This window comes from Polypterus senegalus, chromosome 10, assembly GCF_016835505.1.
Source record: "Polypterus senegalus isolate Bchr_013 chromosome 10, ASM1683550v1, whole genome shotgun sequence".
Lineage (NCBI taxonomy): Eukaryota > Metazoa > Chordata > Cladistia > Polypteriformes > Polypteridae > Polypterus > Polypterus senegalus.
Window position 1 is genome coordinate 175,707,024 of NC_053163.1, and position 15,013 is coordinate 175,722,036.

The window sequence follows — 15,013 nt, forward strand, 5'->3', positions numbered from 1 at the left end:
TGATCTACCATGATTTGAAATACATATATTTTACGTGGGTTCCGAGTCTACAACAGTCTGTGTAAATGTAGGAGGACATGAGATGCGAGGCAAGAAATATTGAACAAAATAGCTAAAACAGCTCATTTTTCATATGTTATAGTAATAAGGACAATGCTGATGTGCAGTGTACACTGAAGTACAAATCTACACTATATATATATATATATATATATATATATATATATATATATATATATATATATATATATATATATATATATATATATATATATATATATATATATATATATATATATATATATATATATATAATCCTAAGCCTAAAATTACAATGAATTTGTGTAACGATTATGTGACTTATGTCCACTTTTTTGCCACGATTAAAATCTGGCTTATTTTAAAACCTACATACATAGGTTTAGTATCATTCTTTTCAGAATTTATCCAACTTTAATGTGATGTTGTTCGATTTTCAGATCCTTATTCCGTTTTTAATTTATAAACTAAAAAATATCAAGAACTCACGTCCCGCGACATAAGACTTTGTGCCAAAAGATTTAACCACGCCCGGGGCCGGAAATAAAAGACAAAGAGTAACACAGCTGCTGTACAGGCTTTTAAATGTTTGAAGTGCCGTGCAAGATGCAGATCACGCGGCACGGCAGCATTAACAAGCCAACAACTGATCGAGTAGAGGTTTACAAAAAATCAAACAATTTCACAAGGGGTATAACAAAAAAGTATGCATTTATTTAAAGACAAAACTTAATAAAAAATCATTCAAAATGACACGTTGCTGTGAATGTCTTGAAAGTGAAGTCTAAATAGAGTTTTCCTCACATAGTAATCCTATTCCAGACACTACTATGTCTGCTCACCAAGATACCAAGAAGAAATGATTCACCTGCACTTGTGTGTCTGTTTGTATCCCTTCAGTGCTAACTTTTACAAGTATCCTAAATTTACACCGACTGTTACAGATTCAAATTAAATGTATGCTTTTATTGTATAATAAATATATTTGTTCTCTACTCAATCTGCTCCACACGGAGAGGACACGGAAATCAAACCTCTTAACTGCGAGGCTGCAAATTAACTCTGCATAACCTGCGTGAATCTGCGAAGAAGCGCCATCACTACTGTGACAACTGCATGCCTACAAAATACAACTAGTTAAAAATGAAACACACAAATGCATGCAAACATCTTTATTTCGCATCAACTATTTGGAGTTTTTTTTTTCTTTCTTTTTTTTTTTTTAACACATTCAAAGCAACTTGTCATTTGAATGATTTGGTTTTACTCAGTGTGATTCTTGAATAAAAGCACACTTGTTTTGTTATACCTTTTGTGAAAGTGTTAATTTGTTATTTGGACTTCAGTCTTTATATAATTTATACTTCACATCAACATTATGCTACTATTACTATAACATGAAAAAAAAAAATCTTTTTTAGCTATGTATACATTTCTTGCCTCACATCTCATGTCAACCTACATTTACAAAGATCATTGTAGACACAGAACACACATGAAGTGTATGTATTTCAAATCACAACACATCATTACCTACATAATTCCTTACAACTCATCTATACTAATAAAAGGCAAAGCCCTCACTGACTGACTGACTCACTCACTCACTTATCACTAATTCTCCAAATTCCCGTGTAGGTAGAAGGCCGAAATTTGGCAGGCTCATTCCTTACAGCTTACTTACAAGTGTTAAGCAGGTTTCATTTCGAAATTCTACACGCAACGGTCGACAACGTCCGCCATGTTGAACTTTCTTATTTATGGCCCCATCTTCACGAAATGTGTTAGGCGGCTTCCCTGTGCTAACCAAAACCGATGTACGTACTTATTTCGGTGGTATGACGCCATTGTCGGCCGCCATATTGAATTTTCCAACGTCACAAATTTTCAAACTTCCCGTGTAGGTAGAAGGCTGACCCCATCTTCACGAAATTTGGTAGGTGGCTTCCCGGCGCTAGCCAAAACCGATGTACGTACTTATTTCGGTGGTATGACGCCATTGTCGGCCACCATATTGAATTTTCCAAACGTCACTAATTCTCCAACTGCCCGTGTAGGTAGAAGGCTGAAATTTCGCAGGCCCATTCCTTACAGCTTACTTACAAAAGTTAAGCAGGTTTCATTTCGAAATTCTACACGTACCGGTCATAAGGGTCAACGTCGTCCGCCATATTGAACTTTCTTATTCATGGCTCCATCTTCACGAAATTTGGTAGGCGGCTTCCCTGTGCTAACCGAAACCAATGTACGTACTTATTTCGGTAGTATGATGCCACTGTCGGCCGCCATATTGAACTTTTCAACAGTCTTTGTTACTTATGGGCCCATCTTCAAGAAATTCTATCGATCAAAGAACTGTCTCTTACAGAGTGGTTTCCATGCCCGGAGATAGCACCTACCTTTTCCATTCTCTTTGTTACATATTGCACGGCAATATCAGGCTCATTCTTGATATCCGCAGGAACATTCTGTCTTATGTATTGAATGACTGGGACAGGTTCAAGGTGTGGACTGATGACGGTACAGGAGATAATTATACTACACAGGAGCACTAGAAGAGTGAAATGCTTAAGCCCTTCACCTATGGTTCTGCATGCGAGTTGATGGCTGCCGCTGAATTGTTTGGTTGTCGCTTTCAAGTGTACCGAAATGGCCAAATATTTTACACCTTTCAACAACCGCCAATGCCTCTTAAACTTCTTAGATTCACAGGTGACGATTTCAGTAGTGGACACTTTGATGTTTATGAATGTTTAAACTCTCAAAAGCTGGATGTGATTTTATCGATGAAACCGGTTGTGTGCTTACAACGCTTGACAGATGCCAAATGTCACTTCAACACAACAAATCCTGCAAATACTGTCGTAATTGAAACAAACCATGAAACTCAAACCGATTATGACAGCAGCAATCCAAGCTGTGAGATTTGAGACAAGATTACTGTTCACATGGCCAACTGTAAGTTACATGCTCAAGAGTAAGCTCAGCGCACAGCTTGGTCATGTTACAACCGGAGGGCCGAACTGACAACATGGTATACAAAGAGATCCTTAACAAATAATTATTGGCATATTGTCCCACAGTTTAAAAAGGTTTAATTTTCTTCTTAATAAAAATTTGAATGCAGTACTTCACCGCTGCGAAGCGCGGGTATTTTGCTAGTTGCTAGATAAAATCCTTAATACAGACTTGAGCTGTGAGAACTGTGGATGGGTAACTGCTTCAGCTGCCTGAACAGCGGGATGGGCAAGTGCAGGCTGAGTGCCGCAAATTGACACATTTGAAAAACAAAAAGTGCTTATTGGTAGAAAATTGGTGCAGTGATAAGGACCTACGAGATTCTTCATGTATTTTAGGAAAATTAGTGTAGTCAGGAAGAATTATTTTCACAGGCTTTTTGGGAAAACTAGTGTTAATTCAAAACCCAGCTGAAGAGAGAGTGCTGAAAATATGGCTTGGACACACGGAAAATTTTAAAGTAGGTGGAAAATGGTGCAAGAGATTGTTACTTGGGTTATCAACAGACCTGCTTAGACTGCGTGATCTTCTAGCTGTACTGTAGCTCTTTGGTGGCGTTTTAGATCGTTTTTTTTCTTTTTCTTCTTTCTTCCTGTCCCTGTTATAGGAAATTGAGACTATTAGCACATCACCAAAATTACCAATTTTATTCTTTTAGTTTGGTTTTAAAAGGTACAGTAGAAATTTGCAAATATTATAAAACACTGAATACAGAAAGCAACTGTCAGCATTAATCCTGTTACATTACTAAGGATATCACCAATTTAGACAATGCAGTATTATATAGCAAAGTTAGTTTCCACATATCTGCACTATGATAAGAATCAAATCAGTTTTCCCTCACAAGGTAATCTATCTCAACCATAATCATCACCATCATCATCAGGTCCTTCCATGAAAACCCTAAATACAAAGAGGACTGTTTGACTTATGTTAGGTAGTTTGCCAAGAGGGGACTGGGCAGTCTCGTGGTCTGGAACCCCTACAGATTTTATTTTTTTTCTCCAGCTTTTGGAGTTTTTTTTTGTCCACCCTGGCCATCGGACCTTACTTATTCTATGTTAATTAGTGTTGACTTATGTTTATTTTTTATTGTGTCTTCTATTTTTCTATTCATTTTGTAAAGCACTTTGAGCTACATTTTTTGTATGAATATGTGCTATATAAATAAATGTTGATTGATGGATTAGAAAAAAAAATCGATTTCCCTTTACAATTAAGTTATATATGCCTTTAAACTCCAAGTCCCACTGTTAGTCTGCTTGTTAATTGAAACATCAATACAGACTGGGCATTGTAAAAGATGGGTCAGATTTATCTCTAAATCAGTATAGTTAAACACCCTAACAGTTTAATAACAACAGGCTACAAGACTTGGGGTGGGGGTCGGGGGGGTGATGTTTTCTGAGAGAGAAAAAACAACACCACACAAACAAACAAACCTAGATTTGCTCCTTGAACGCCTGCTTCGGTCTCTAGAATGTGATCGGCGACGTCTTGGACTTTTAGAACGTCTTCTGCTTCTTGACTTAGAATGAGACCTTCGTCTTGATCTGCTCTTTGAACGTCTAGCGCAAAGAAGAAAAAAAAACAAAAAACTTTGAATTTAAAAAAAAAAAAAAAAGCCACACTAACATGTAAATGCTAAAATTAAAAAAAGAAGAGGATGGTACTTTAGAAATGTCACACAATTAGCTTCTAAAAAATACACATCAAACTCTCATAACATTGAATATTTTTTGTTCATCATCTATTAGGTCTGTGCAAAATGTCTCGAGTTCAAATACTTGTCCTCTTTTATTCTAATCCTGTTTTAATTAGTGCTCTGTTTGCAAGCTCAGTGTATATAGAAGGCAGTGGTTCTAACATTTTGCTATTTTGACAGTTCTCTACCGATTTTCTGTTTAACACTTTATTCTTTCCATTACCATGCCTCTAACTTAAAGAACAGGTACCTATATAAAGCTTTATTATTTAACCGACTTTCTTCATTAAGTCTCACACAGTACTTCCAAAAATTTAAAATGACCTATTTCATCATATCTCATAACTGCAATGAAGACAAATGCCCAAGTCTAGCAAAACAACCCATGGAACAGTTAGAGGAAATTGGTGACAGCTTAGACAAAACTTCTAGGTGTAATATAAATTAAGAGGGCACTTAGTATTGACAGGGATGAAAGTTCATATTCTAAATGTAATCAAATACCTGTGTCTAGAGCGAGAGCGAGACCTTCTTCTTCTTGATCTTGACCTCGATCTTGAATGCTTTCTTTTATCATCTTTTTTATCTAAAGAACAAGCACATTTTTTTTTTATTTTAGAACTGAGGAAACTAAAAACCAAGAAAAATGTACACCATTGCAGAACTATTTAAAAGATGAGCATACAAATTAAATGGTTGGAGATTTGTCATAACCTTAAAAAGGATGGTTTCTAAAAACCATGAAATATTTCAAAAGTGGCATGAAGAAAATAAAAGTATGTGGCACAACTGAAAGTCTAGAAGCTGAGTGAGTACACAGAGCAAGTGAAGACTTCGAAGAATTTGACAAGAACATTAAATGGAAAGAACTGAAGAACACCACATCAAAGAGACACCTGGAACAAAGGTCAGCTATTGGTGGAGGGAAAAATGTATAACCCAAAAAAGACGACATGATGTTAAATCTTTTAAAGTTATAGATGTTAAGGGGGGTATTTAGGATAAGCAGTATTTTTTTTCTTTAATAAGTAGTAGGTGTGAAGGAAATAACATGACTAATGTGATGCGCATGTCCTATCAAACAGGCAAGGAAAGAGTTTCATGAGAATGCCCTAATGGAGTCAGGTTTTTTGGATAAAACAAAGCTGCCTCAACTTTAAATTGTGATGCAATGTTAGCCTTTCATCTCAGTCAATTTTATAAAATAAAAAAATATAAACCTGTTCAGCCAGAAAAGAAATTTTGATGATTGAATTGCATTTGTAACAAGTTGACAAACCTCAAAAGACTTTTTGTTTTCTCTATTTTCATGAAAAAATAAAATTGCAAGTAACTGATAAACAGTGACACCATGTTTTGTCCCCAAAATCCAACCAGAAACTCATGTGAATGTACTGAAGTGGGAGGATGCAACGTGTCAAGACGGAGATCCAGAGTCTAGTGTAGCATAAGCACAGCATAATACCAGTATTGAATAAATCTGAAGACTTAACTGTGACACTCCACGTCAAGGGTTTCAGTGGAAAGATGGGATATGCCAGTGCAGATTGAATCAGTTAAAGACATTTACAATTTAATAATCGGCATAGCCTCTTATTAGTCGCACTGGGAGCAAATTAGGGTGACGCCCATATCGTGCAGGAAAAATTCAGTGAGTGAGTGAAAGGAGAGAGGAACCAGTTTAGAGTATCAATTTGAATGAGAGAGAGTGAGGCTGGTTTGAATGATCTCAAGCAATAGGCCATTTCCTTTGTTGAATGAAGCATAGGATCTTTGAGGAGAGCAAGGCGGCAGAGGAGATGGTGGATCCAGAATAATCTCTGTGGATACTGATCGGAGGTAGCAAAGAGTGCTCCCTGTGACCCCGTCTATAGGTTGCAGTGTTGGAATAGGACGAGCAGCAGAGTTTGGGGCAAATTGTGTCAGGTCAGCGTTGATATTGGAGATTCGCCCGGAAGTAGAACTGTGGTCGCTATGGCCATTGAAGGTACCATGCAAGGACTGAGTAAGCAGGGAAACAATTTATTGTTTGTGGTACTCATTGGAAAGGTGGCAAGTCCATTGATTTGTGTCACTGTTTGTAGTCTACGTGTGAGTGCATGTTTCTTTGAAGGCTGAAAAAACAGAGGTGATATTCACAGAGATGCTGCTGTAGAATTTTAACTGGTTAATTTATTTACTTCCTAGACACTTCCTTTTCTTATGCCCGGTCTTAACGAACATATATTTACTGAATATATGAGTACACCTGGGGCATTTTCTGGATAAAAAAAAATACTTCTAGGACAAACAATCTTGTCGCATCTCTCAATCACCATTTGTCCATCTTCGGTTATGAACTACTACAGAGTCAACGGGAAAGTAGGCTACCAGGTTCATATTCCTGAAAGTGACCCTGACATTAACGGAAAACACAAAGTTAAAACTAAAACAAGCCATTTGAAATAATTTTGTATCTGACTACCTTAAAATATTACATTAAGATTGGAATACGCAAAAAAGAAAACAGGACTTAATCGTAAGGTAGTGGGATACCCTTTGATAAGAAAAAAGAAATCCTGTGGTAGTTCACATGGACCTCCAGCTGTGTGATGATGCACTGCTACTCAAATTAAACTACTTTGACACATGTATGCCGCCTTATATCATTAATAACACTGTTAAACTATTTAGGTACACATGCACACAGACTGATGAGGTTTATTATGAATTTACTGATATTTGTTAAAGTTTGATATGGCAACACAACCCCTGAAATTACCTAGTAATTTGTCGGTTGACTGTTCTCAGGCACATAATGACTTGCTCTATCATTTGTAACCATGGAATAACAGAATGGCTCCAGAATTTGTCACAAATGGAATGCAAGAATACTGGTTACATAAGGGTTAAAAATAATTCTCAGGAATTACTGCAAACAATGGGGGAAATAACGGATACAAAAGTTATTTTGGGTGACGTGCTTAAGAAGCTGGCAGCTGACCATTCAGTATAGTAAATACATAACCCAATATTTTTCAGGGTGGTTTCATTTTTTTTTTTTTTTATTTATTTAATCTTTAAGTGTTTCTTAAGTGTTTGCTTAGCAACTTTTAAATAAGTTACAGAAGTACGGAATTTTTGATTTACATTTTGATCTGTAAGTCTGGCCAAAAGCTTTAAGTAATTTTTGCATTTTATTTCCAGAGAATTTTTTTTTTCAAAATATTTAACATTTTAATTAAGGAACAAGAAAAATATATCAATAAAAGTAAACACATGATCTGAATGATTTTCCAATAATCTGAAGATGTGTAGCTTCTAATTTAAATTTATTCCGAAATCTCAAAAACAAATCAAGTATTTAAAAATATTTATTATCCACTCCAGAAATGTTAGTATATCACTTTCAATTGTTACTGTAATATCAGAAAATTAAAAGGGGAAGGCACATTTAAAAATTATGCAACTATCTGATATTTACCATAGATACCCTTGGGAAAATAACCAGAGTGTTACAAATTTACTACTACAAAAGCCAGACCACAGACATGGCAGATGAGGGATGTTCTAAATGAGCCATCTTAATAAAATAAATAAATAAACCCTGTCAGGTCAGACTCTCTCTCAGAAGGTTCCCACTTCAGACAGGTTACCTACACCACAGAAGTTGAGTATCGATGCTTCCAATTCCAAGTTTACTTCACATATTTAAGTAGAAAAGCAGGGGTTTGTATTGGGCAGATAAAAGGGTAGGTAATCTTAACAGGAAAACAATAAAACTAAAGGATGATGGAACTCAATAACACTGAAACAAAACAATTAGAATAACACCTCTAAGGGGATCACATTCAAGTTTGGAATAAGTCATTGCTTGCACAAATGATGATTGAATTCCTCCTGTAGTATCAAACGAAACAGAGCAGCAGGCATTCACAACTTTCCTCCAAACACTGAACTAAGCAGAGGAGTGCTTTCTGTGATAGATATTTGAGAGCTCCTTTGTTCACCAAAGAGAGAAACAAAAAACAAAAAAAACAAAAAACAAACGCATACAGTGATTATTTTAAACATGTTGGTATAGTATTAAAAACTTAAAACTGTTAATATAATAAAAATGCAGCAACACTTGATTCATCATAGGTGCCACAATATTTACCAATCAGACACTTACTACCTGGCTCAATGGCCGCAGATATTAATGACTGGGCTTCTCTCACTCTCTTCATAGCCTCCTCTATCTCCTTGCTGGAAGCATCAGCTTTCAGTGATGGTGTAACCAGTCCCGCAGCTACATGATTCAATCTAAAATAGGAAGAATTTTATTATCAATTATCTATACTGTACATAAGAAAAACACTAAACCAATAAATATCTATGTAGAGCTTTGATTAATATGTAGGTAACCGCTAACTGTTCTGATAATTATGATATAAATTAGATTAAATCAGATTCAACTTTATTGTCATTGCACAGGTACAATGTAGTTTAGCATCTAACCAGAAAGTGACCTGCAGTAAAATACAATGCAATAGACAGTAAGGTGCAATAAGGCAGCATACAAGTAACAAAACATGATGAATACAGATATGTGAAATATTTTTATGTACAGAACAGATGTATGTAAACATGTGAAAGTATACAGAGTATAGTCAGATGTTATTGACATTTAGAAAAGTCAGCTATTGAGGGTTAAGGGCTGAGATTTCAGAATAGTGATGGTATTATGAAATAAACTGTTACCGAGCCTTCTGGTGGAAGGAGAGTAAACAGTCCATGGTTGGGGTGTTAAGCACCCGTGATGATGCTGCGAGCCTGCCATAGACACTATGCCGGGATGCCGATGACGTGCTGGGTAGTTTTCAACACCCGTTGTAGGGATATCCTATTAGCTATGAAGCAGTTGCCATACCTCATCGTAATGCAGTTAGTCAATATGCTCTCGACAGTGCAACAGCAAAAGTTCAACAAAAATGCAGACAAAGTTATATGTTTCTGAATAAATGCAAATATAAAACTAAAGGAATAATAAAAGAAAGCAGAAAAAGGACACACAAGGAGGGAAAAGAAAATTACACATATGGTTACCACTAAATAGTTCTAAACATTACGCATTGGGACAACTTATAGGTGGCATTTAACCTAATAAGTAACCTATTGACATGCGGGTAGGAGTATACAAGGAAAAAGCACATGGAAAGGAACATGGAAAAATCATAGAAACCACATTTCAGATTTTCTATGATCAACTTAAGCAAGAATGAAGGTCCAGAGGGGTGTCAAGGGAAGAAAAAAAAAAACCACATGATCATACCCTATTTAGTGCAAGGAAACTACAGTAATCCACCAATAGGTTTATGCAGTTATTACTGTCACATGCAAATTTTACAAAACAGTGGATATTATTAGTCAGGGTCCTAAAGAAAAACTTTCAATCAGTTTTAACTTTACATATTACACAAACAATTTGTTAAATAGATATAGACAATGTTTCAAACTGACTAACGTGTTTGACTATAGCTGATAAAGAACACCACCACATGAGCACAAAACAGAAATAACAGTACAATCAAGGATGGTGTGTTGTGAAGCAAACTGAATAACTCCAGCCAGTATCAGATTTTCTAGAACAATACAAATGTTTCTTTTCCCTGAATCAATGTGTACAAATCTGTTTAGTTCTTAATTAGAATGTTCAGAATGACATATTCCAGTTTATACTTTTGGGACATTATATTGGATTAGGCAGGTTAAGTGAATTGTTCATTGTTGTTGTAGACCAAAGAAAGACAGACAGCCTTATATTCAAGAATTATGCTACATAAACTCACTTAAGATGTTCAGATAATATAAGATTGAAAAACAAATATTTCCAAATTCAGATATTCAAAAATATAAAATTCAAAATATTTTTTTTTTTATTTATTAAGAGTTAGCTTGACTGTTTTTAAGTGGAACCACCACGGCATTAACAAAACATATTGTGACTTTGGTGAAATTTTCTCATACTAAAATTTAATTAAAATGTAGTTAAAAATTAATTGTCAAAATCTGTAAACATTCAGCAAGATCATGGGAAATACCTCAGGCACTTACAGATTCATAAGTTAAAAAAAAATGGTCAACAAAGGACAACAATGTCTAAAAGTTAGCTTGTTGTTTTGGTCAAAATGCAATGACAGAGTAGGCAAAAGTATGGAAACGGTGGGGTAGGCTTCTGTCATGTAACATGTTTTTACTGAGAGTAGTGTGAAACTGAGTGTTGGTGTTAACTATAAAGGATTTCACCAGTCCTAAAAATGGTTCCATAAAATGGGTGTCCTTTTTGAAAGGCATTTAAATGTCAAAAGGAAGAAGAAAAAAACAAAGAGACATACAGCAGTCATTTCCCTCATAGATGAGACAATAAACTGCATAACAATCTATTGCTATGATAAAGGTTTAAATATATTACCATACATCAGGTATACATCAGGCATTAACTCATGTGCCACTGATAAAGACCAAACTAAGCTAACATTCACAAACACAAAAGTGACAAGTAACCTAAAATTCAAGAAACTAATATATTCAACAACAGGACATCGTTTCTGGAAAAGGTTTTAAGTTACACAGAATTTCATCACTCAGAGGCATGCCTTGTACTGGAAGCCATGTTTAACACAACTTAATATTTTGTGTTATAGCACATCATTTTAATGCTGCAAGCAAGACAGGATGGGACAAAGGTGGGGTACACACAAAAACAGGCATAGGTAGGATGAGAGGTTAAGAAAGCAGGCTAGACAGGGGATTAAAACAAAAAGTCCTGTAAAACAAAAATACTGTATTTGACTGCAGGTCTTTTCTATAACAATTAACAAAAGCCTCAAAATGTAATGAATACAACTACAACTACTCTAAAGTCTTCAGTTCAGAAAGCATAATTTTCATGTTTCTGAGCTATGTTTATGACAACAAGCTGGCCGATTCATTTTTTATCAGTGATTCTTGGCACGATCTACTGAGGAAAGGATGTATTTGTTTCTCTGTTTACAGCAACTAGCGTGGGTGGAGTTTTCATGTAAACAATGGCCAGTATAACGGAAGCTATGATGGAGTAGAATATCATGAAATAATAAGGCATATGACTGTAGCTGTTGAGCAGGTTACTGCATTTCAATTAAAATATTTTGAAAATGCACATATCAGCAGATGGAATTAAAAAAATGGAAAGGTATACTGTAACAAATAGGGGAGCTTAGGGAAAACCCCCACAAAATTATTGCACAATCTCCAAAATTCACACTTGGATTCTTGAGGCATCAGCACCAAGCAATGTGCCATTCCAACTAACAAGTTCAATAAGCAATCTGTTCATTTGGTGGTTCTGGCTTAAATCACTTTTTATTCTAATGTCATAAAACAGAGGCATATCTCCAGAACTCAATTATTAATGATGTACGAGAACTTCATCCTGATCATCAACATAAATGCCAGCTTTACATAATAAAGTGGAGTTATTCCCAAATGCATCTAGGTATTATAGTGGCAGTAGCTATAAAGCCCACTCTTGGCAGCAAAGGCATTTATTCTCAACAGGCATTATTTTACATATTTGTTTCTCTCTACTTAGTATGTTGTTTGGTCAAACTAATCACAAGTAAATAAATAATAAAAAAGGTGTACATTTATTTTAAGTGGTCAAATGCTATGAGATCATGGGAGAAATACAGGCTCAAAGCCTGAGTAAGTGTCCACACTTGCTGTGTTTGACTGTTGCTCATAGTTATATAAGTTTATTGTTTACAAAAAATAGAGTATGGTGAAACTCTTACTTGCACAAGCTAAATCACACGGCCACCACTTTATAGTGCCCTGATTATTATGCAAGCTGTTATTTTTTGTTAATGTGTTACATGTGATCATTTTTAAAGGAATACTCCACCCAAAAAATTATGATACTTTTTATGTTACTTATCCCATGTAGTTTGTACTGGTGGCCTAAAAAAATTTTAATCTCATGTTTTGTGGTGAAAGGACAAAGTTTGATACTTTGAACCAACTGTGAGCAACACTGGACAGAAGCAAACAATATCAAGAATATCCATGAAAAAAAATCATGCATTACTCATGTTGCATAGTCCCTATGTAAAGTCCTTAAGCCGTATGCTCACAATGTGCAAAATGCATGTATCTCTGGAAAATGAAAGCAGCCCTCAATTCACCATGCTAAACTGTGCACACCTTTCCAGATATTCTTATTACTCCCAACCTAAGGAGGCAAGTCTTCCACTAGCACTATATAGCCATCAAGTGTTAATCTTTCAAACACACCATCCACGTACTACAAAGATGCTGTATATTCCAAACAACAAATAGGTACATAAGAGCAAACAACAAAGTGTTTTCTTGCTTCTCAAAATACTATACAGTAATTGTTATTTCCTCTTCAACCTTTCAATCAGTCTGAGCCAACCCATTCAAACCCAGGAATAATCTAAGTGCAGGCCCTGGAACCTTTTTAAAAAAAAGAAAAGTTTAAGCTAGGACCATGATTATTCTTCAATTAGGAAGAGTGCTTCCAGAAACAATTCTATATTTTCCCTCCAAAAATGCCTTTTTTTTTTTTAGTTACTTGAAATAGGTTAAATATTTTTTTTATAATGCTACTAGATGCATGTTAAATGTTGATATCGTGCCACCAAAATTGATTACAATTTTTGATTTTAATAATAAAAAACATTGACGGGAGAAGGCTATAATAACTGCCGAATATCTTTTACATCTGTTAATTCTCATTAACAACTTATTAACCTATAACATACTCAAAATGGAAACCTCATGCCAAGACATTACTTTCTAATTTCCTACTTCTAAATAAAACACTTTTTCAGTCAAAACTGTCTCGGCAGGTTTGGGGGGCTTGACAGAACAGTCTGGGTTACCAAAAGGTGCCCTGGTAAGTAACAACAAGAGCAAATATAAATACACAAATAGTGCAAAAGTAATGAGCTTCCTCCTTAAAGTTTCATGCTGTGTTTTATAAGCCTACATACCTCTTCATGTTTAAGACCAGCCACTTCCAGCATTGTAAATTGTAAACACAATTTCAGCAACTACATTTCAAACCTAACTCCCAACAAGTACTCAAGAAAAAAAAAAAGCCTATTTTTAATAACACAAAAATAAACTTACTTGGGATCCACTGTTGTCATAAGCTTCAAAAGCTGATCAGCTGCCAGTGACTTGGGGGAGAAAAAAAAAAATGAAACAATCAACACATAAAAGCCAATGACAAGTGGGACTAAGATTTATATACAATGTTGCAAAAGAAAATAACTTGATTATAAAAACTATCCTCAGCAATGAAGCACCAGTTTACAGCATCAGCTTGGATTGACAAATTGGTGTATAACTTAATGATCATTAGCCAGTTGTGTGATTTTCGGGCAGGGAATTCAGATATGTGCATGTGTACTATGTTACTAGTTTTACAGTTGTGCCAGTAAAGTCAGTTAAACAATCTTGTGTTGGACTGGTTCTAAAATTTTGACTTCAGTATTGATACCAGCTTTCAGACGTCAGGACTGGTACCAAACAGTTCCAAAGCAAATAACATAATTCTAAAAGCCCCTTCGTCTCACTCCATCCTCACTGGTGTGCCACACCATTATACCACATTAAGCACCAAACCCCACTTGATTGCCTGAAGTATGCAATTTGAGCTATACTGGTGTATGAAAATGTGCCATATAAATAAATGTTGCTGCTGCAATTGTGTAACCCTCAAAACAACCCGTGTGCAGGGTTGTTACTATACAATTCTAAAATGTGGGTTTTTCTGTAGTTTTCCAGCACTGTTACCCCGTTATTATTTTTTACAGAGTAGAAGTAATTAAACATGTTCAAATTTCTATTGCAAGCATCATTACAGAGATAAAAGCAGGAGATTCCTTCTTCACTTCTGTTGCCTGTAAATATTATATTAATGAGTTCACGGTTCACTAGATTAGTAAGACATTCTCAGAAAAGTATTTTTGTTGGTGCACTAAAAGCCACCAAGGAGTCAAGTGTGATAGTTATCTGACCATAGTAAAAACAATGGAAACACACAATCAAAATGATCAGAAAAGATCAAAACTCCTACAGACGTGAATGTGCGAACACCATATGCTAACCTATCCAGGGATTCCAGCAGCAATCATATCACAGCCCCAGTTCTAATGGGTCACATTTGAACAGACCACACGATAAAAGAAATGGCTGTGCAAGAATCAGTGATGAGCTTTG

The 15,013-nt window shown here is 35.5% G+C and overlaps 1 protein-coding gene across 5 annotated transcripts in view; it reads right to left on the reverse strand.

The window, feature by feature from the left end:
* srsf11 (serine and arginine rich splicing factor 11) overlaps positions 1 to 15,013 on the reverse strand; it is a 35,057-nt gene that overhangs the window by 4,517 nt on the left and 15,527 nt on the right. For 3 of the 5 annotated variants that reach the window (XM_039767809.1, XM_039767805.1, XM_039767807.1), the window contains exons 5-9: positions 13,919 to 13,968; positions 8,916 to 9,046; positions 5,267 to 5,348; positions 4,500 to 4,625; positions 3,566 to 3,655 (exon numbers count right to left, since the gene is read on the reverse strand). In XM_039767809.1, coding sequence (XP_039623743.1) covers positions 3,566 to 3,655; positions 4,500 to 4,625; positions 5,267 to 5,348; positions 8,916 to 9,046; positions 13,919 to 13,968 — 479 coding nt within the window. The remainder of the gene's footprint in view (positions 1 to 3,565; positions 3,656 to 4,499; positions 4,626 to 5,266; positions 5,349 to 8,915; positions 9,047 to 13,918; positions 13,969 to 15,013) is intronic. The other 2 variants (XM_039767806.1, XM_039767808.1) reach the window with 1 other exon arrangement.